At 67.1% G+C, this 5,358-nt stretch overlaps 2 protein-coding genes across 2 annotated transcripts; both read left to right on the top strand.

Moving 5' to 3' along the window:
• Positions 1-59: 59 nt before the first annotated feature.
• Positions 60-572, top strand: MNEG_12994 (hypothetical protein; the record flags this gene model as incomplete). The annotated part of the gene is made up of 2 exons (XM_014038533.1): positions 60-74; positions 420-572. 2 exons carry the CDS (start codon positions 60-62, stop codon positions 570-572), a joined length of 168 nt encoding a protein of 55 aa, XP_013893987.1.
• A 1,926-nt stretch (positions 573-2,498) lies between these two features.
• MNEG_12995 (hypothetical protein) lies at positions 2,499-5,350 on the top strand (the record flags this gene model as incomplete). Its single annotated transcript, XM_014038534.1, has 7 exons — positions 2,499-2,881; positions 3,109-3,382; positions 3,586-3,840; positions 4,060-4,285; positions 4,488-4,579; positions 4,717-5,264; positions 5,347-5,350. 7 exons carry the CDS (start codon positions 2,499-2,501, stop codon positions 5,348-5,350), a joined length of 1,782 nt encoding a protein of 593 aa, XP_013893988.1.
• Between the last annotated feature and the right edge of the window lie 8 nt (positions 5,351-5,358).

A 5,358-nucleotide genomic window follows, 5' to 3' on the forward strand; every position in this document is an offset into this window, starting at 1 on the left:
ACACAGAGTTTGTGGCAGCCACATTGCACAGTGCAGTCTGCCTGGAGGAGCAGAACCTCATGGCGGCGTTCAAGGTGCGCGGCTGCGCCAGACCCGGGCCGGCGGCCACGGGCCGGATTGGGCTGAGCCGGGCCGGGCCGCCCCTGGGCAGCAGTCGTGCGCGTGCGGGGGCATGCCCACTGCGAGGCGTTGTGTATTCCGCGGCATGCGTGCGGGCGTCAGCGTGGACCTCTCTCCATTCGGAAACCGCCTGCGCCCACAAACACCCAGCAAACCTGCCCTCCTGGGCTGCTCTTCCCCAGGTGGTAACCCCCGTGTCCCCTCATCGTTAAACGCACACCTCAACAACACCGTGACGGGTGTTGGTCATCCAAAAAAAACCCCAAAACACACACCTGCTCATCTTCCACAACACGCAGTACTTTGATCTGGACGGCGACGGCCACATCACGCGCGCTGAGCTGGAGCAGGTGCTGGCCTCAAAGGGTGACCTGGGGGACGCCGCTGACATCATCAAAGCGGTTGACCAGGACGGGGACGGCACAGTTGACTATGCAGAGGTGATGGGATGAGGGACGGGCGGGGGTGATGTTGGGAGCAGGTGGCGGTGGCCGAGGTAAAGTTGTTGTGAGGGTAAGAAGATTGCGGGGCACATGTGTGTATTTGTTTGTGTGTATAGGGGGAGGAGCAGAATGCCACTGCAGGGAGCGTTTGGGCATTGGAGAGCGCTGCGCGTGTGCACGAGTGTGTTATAAGAGGAGGATGACTCCGGGTTGTGCTTGTAGAGCACAAAAGTGATTCGCGCTGTACGCATGTGCGTGCGCCTGTAGCCGCCGCTGGGGCCCCATACGTCACCCCACACCCTCTCCCACGTCCTCGTGCCATCCCTCTCCTAGTTTGTTGAGATGATGTGCTGCAAGGAGCTGGGGTGCGGCCAAGTTGGTGGCGGCCTGGGGGTGGGCGCGGGCTTGTTTGGGATCGGCAGCAGCGAGGGCTGCAACCAGTCTCCAGCGGCGGCGGACGCGGGCGACGACCAGCCTCAGAGACAGCAGCAGCAGCAGCAGCCCCAAGCCCAAGCTGTGGGTGCCTGAGCACGCCGCGCTGCCTGGCGCCGCTGGGTGCTCTGTGCCACCTGCAGCCCTGGCTGGCACAACGTCCCGTGTGCCTGCCCGCGCCAAGCTGACCTGCACACGCAGCATGCGCTCATACCCGACCACAGGCCGCTCGCCTTGTTGGTCGCTCGGACCACCATGCACTTTTTGGTTGCCCTCCTTGCTTCTCCCTTCTTCCCACTTTGCACGCGCACCTCCGTCGCACCGCCTTGAGCCTTCCTCCCTCTTTTGTGTTTTTCTCTCAGCCCTTCACATCCTTGGCAGCGGCATTTGCAAAGCCTTTGGCATGCGTGGCCCAGCATGCTGCGCAAGTCTTTACAGCATTTGAACCGCGCATCTCCTTTGTGGTCAACCTCCCTCGCCAAATCCACGACCATTGCTGCTTGGCTGCAGCCGCGGCAGTGCACTTGCGGGTCGGTCCATCATCTCCCTTGAAAGCTCAACATCATCAAAGAATTGTGGTAACAGTTGATGAGATGGAGGACTCCGACAGCCAAGGTGGCCGCCGCTTGCAAATATGGGTTCAGGGTTGTGGCAGCTTCGCGCCACGTGGCACTGCTGAACATGCAATACAACCCATATTAACCAAGGATGTAAAGAGCAAACACATGTCCAAAATTCCAACGGGGATCTTCGCGCGTCATGCCGTGTGCTTTCTATTCAATGTCAGCGGCGATGGTCAACCCCGCTTGCATCGCGGGCGGACGGCGCTCAAATGGGAGCCACTTCAGCACGAGCGTAACTCATCTTTGACACGATTACTGGTAGCAGAGAGCGGCCAACGGGTTTGCCACGTTCGAGTGCGAGCGTGTCGCGTCGGGTGAGTGTCGCTTGGGGCCCTGCGCGCCTGTTCCTCGCTCGTACATTGTCGGAGGCAGCAGGGGACAATTATAAAGAAATTGCGTAGACGGTTGTATTGAGTGGGCCCCCATACGGTATTGATCGGGCCCCAGTTGATCTGGTTCCTGCCACGATCGGCAGCAGCTCGGCATAGGGGTCGACGCTGACGTTCAAGTCGATATTTTCCTGCCGCCGGAAACTCTGCACGCCTTCAGCCCCACGTCCGGGCCCACTGGCAGTGCCCAAGTGATAGTGTCTCCTGCGGGGCTCGCGGCTCAGGTGGGTGTGCAAATAGCTCAGTCTCGCGCCGTGTATAGCCGCCCGTCGCTCAGGGGCCGTCACCCACGCAACACCAGCTTGCGTGTGTCGGATCGGTGCCTCCCAGCCAACACTCTGTAATCAAAAGTAATGTACTTCTTTGTTTGCAGCCACTTCTTGTTGAGCTGGCGGGTGATTTGCTAGGAGTGTCATTCCCGACTTGCCACTCCCGGGAGTGGCCGGTCTTGGAACACGGCCCAGGAGGAGGTAATCTTGCCGCCACCGCAGATGGCGAGCAACTGGCAGCCGGAACTCAAGCGTACGTGGAGCGCAAGATGCGACAGCGCCGTTCGCGAAATCCTGCTGTCGCAGCGAGGCAAGGTCGCGGTTGCGACCGCGGGCGGGCTGCACCTGTATGACGGCCCTCCCGGCTTCGCTCTGCGCCACGAGCTGCTCGGCCAGACCGCGGGCGTAACCGCCGCTGCATTCGGCGCCAAGGGCGCGGACGTCGTCACGGGCGGCGCCGACGGGTTTTTGAAGTGGTGGCAGGTCGACAGCGGGGAGGAGCTGTGCTCGACCCAAATCCCACTCGACGAAAGGCAGCACCAGGAGCTTGCCGTCGGCGACGTCGCCTGCTCCAAGGCGGGGCTTGTTGCGGCCACCAGTGGCAGGTGCTTGACGTGGCAACCTCCGGTTCCCTCCAGCACTGCCTTGCAGTAACATCCTGTCGATGCTACCTCTCTCAGGGGCCCGTCGGCGCCCGGTGCCGCGCAGCTCCTTGCATGCTGCACGCATGGTGCTCGGCAATGACCTCTCCCACACATGCGACCGTTCCTGCGAACGAGCGCGCCGGGCTGCGCAACGGCTCTGCCCGCTACTTGGCACCCACTGCATGTAGGCTGCTGTGCATTTTCGGATCTGGGGGCGAGCACCTGCACACGCTCCGCGCCGGCGGCGACGGCGACGGCGCGTCGCCGCCGCTGCGCCACGCGACGTGGCTCGACGGCGAGAGCGTGGCGGCCGCGTGCGGGCCCGACGCCCTCGTGTGGCGCGTGGACGGGGAGGCGGCGGAGGCGGCGGGCGCCTTCGCAACCAACCCTGCCGCGGGGATAGAGCGGCTCGCGCTGTCACCTGACGGCCGCTACCTCGCAGCCGGATGCGCCAACCGCACGGTGAGGCGCGCGGGGGGCGTTGATCGAGCGATGCGCCGCCAAGCGCGGCGCCCTCTCGGGCCGCATGCGGTGACGCCTGCCTGAGACGCGTGCCCGGCAGAGAGCGTGGCCGAGGCCAGGTGGCACCGCTCGCAGGCCGCTTCTGCCCGCGTGCTGCGGCAGCTTCATGCCGTTCAATCCCCCTCATGGATGATGCAATGCAGGTCCAAGTGTGGGACACGCAGCAGGAGGCGCCAGACCCGCTGCTCGTGATCACAGAGGGCGTCGATGCGCCCCCGGCTGCGCTCTCGTGGGACGCCGCCGGCCAGCTGCTGGCAGCGGCAGTTGGCGGCGAGGCGCTGGTGTGGGACATATTGAGCGCCCAGGAGGGCCGGGCGGAGGGCAGCTGCGTGTGCGGCGGGTTTGAGCCGGGCGCGCGTGTCACCAGGGTCGCATTTCAGCCGAACGGCACCTTACTGGTGAGCATGGGGCCGGCAGGGGCGCCGCTCATGCCGCTGCTACCTCGGCTCCTTTCCCCGTCATGCAGGACCCGGTCGCGTTGATCGTGCCGTGGCTACCCGCACAGCAAGCTTGGGCACAGAAAAACCACATCTGGCTTCCTCGCCGCCATGCGTCCGTTGCCGCGTTCCCCCCATTGGTGCCCCTGCTCCCGCCGCCCCTGAATCTCCTCGAGCCAGGCCGTCGCGGCGGACGACGGCCAGTGCCTCGTGTTCGATTCCGCAGCCTTTGCACCCGGCGACGCCGCCCCAAACACAGCTACCCACGCGGCGAGCGGCCGCATCGGCGCTCCAGGCGGCGCCGCAGAGGCCGACGGCGGGGCCGGCAGCGGAGGCGGAGACGCCGGGGCGGTGACCGCGCTGACGTGGCACAGTACCGGCAGCCTGCTGCTGGGCACCGCCACAGGTGCGGCCGCCGGGGCCGTCGCGCGGCGATAGCGACATTCGGGTGGCGTGTGGCCGCGGCGTCACGGCGTGCGGGTTTGCTGGATTGGCAGCGAGGCCGCGTCTGCAGGGCCGCTGCTGTGGTTCGCTGCAGCGCAGCGCGCACCCACCCGCCACCACGCGCGCCGCCTCGCCCCGCGCGTGCGCCGCTGCCGCTGCCGCAGGGGCCGTCGGGGCACTCCAGCCGCTGCGCGCCGGCGTGCAGCGCGCCCCCAGCGCCCTTGAAGGGGACGGCGCGGTGCGGAGGCAGGAGTCGGTGGGTGGCGCTGCGCGGCGCCTTGCATGGATGTTGTTGATGCATGCTCTTCAGGGGCCACCCTGCGAATTGTGGTCATCGCTCAGCTGCATGGGGCCGCCGCCCGGGAGGTAACCTCGCCTCAAACCGCCCCGCAGGCCAAACGCCGCAGCGCCACGCAGCCATCGGCCGCAGCCGCGCTCGACGCGGCGCCGCAGCCGTCCGCACCCAGGGCAGCCCCCGTGCCAGCGCCCGCGGCGCCGCGGGCGGCGCCGGCGGGCTGGGGCGGCGAGCCCTTGCTGACTAATGGGATGGGGAGTCCTTCAACGCGCGGCTACGGGGAAGCTGCGCAGGGCGTGGGGGTCGTGGCGGCGGCCGGCGGCGCGGGCATGCGCGGCCGCGGCGGCCGCGGCATGCGTGGGGGCGGCGCCGGCGGCGCGGGGCGGTACGGGGCGCCCATGCAGCAGCAGTACGCGCCGCAGTACGTGAAGCGGGACGGCAGCGCGCCTGGCAGCGCGGCGCCTTACCACGACGGCGGGCCGCCCAAACCCGGCCTTTTGGTGGGGGTTGCGGCGCCGCCGCAGCAGCTGCACCAGCAGCACCAGCAGCAGCAGCTGCAGCTGCTGCCGGGCCAGGTGCAGGCGCAGCTGTCGCCTGAGCAGCAGGCGCAGCAGGCGCAGGCGATGCAGGCCGCGGTGGCGACGCAGTGGGGCATGGTGCCGGCGGCGATGGCGCCGCAGATGTGGCGGCAGATGCAGATGGGCTACGGGATGCAGCCGTACGGCCAGGTAGGGCAGGGG

This window comes from Monoraphidium neglectum, assembly GCF_000611645.1.
Source record: "Monoraphidium neglectum strain SAG 48.87 unplaced genomic scaffold scaffold03561, whole genome shotgun sequence".
Taxonomy (NCBI): Eukaryota; Viridiplantae; Chlorophyta; class Chlorophyceae; order Sphaeropleales; family Selenastraceae; genus Monoraphidium; species Monoraphidium neglectum.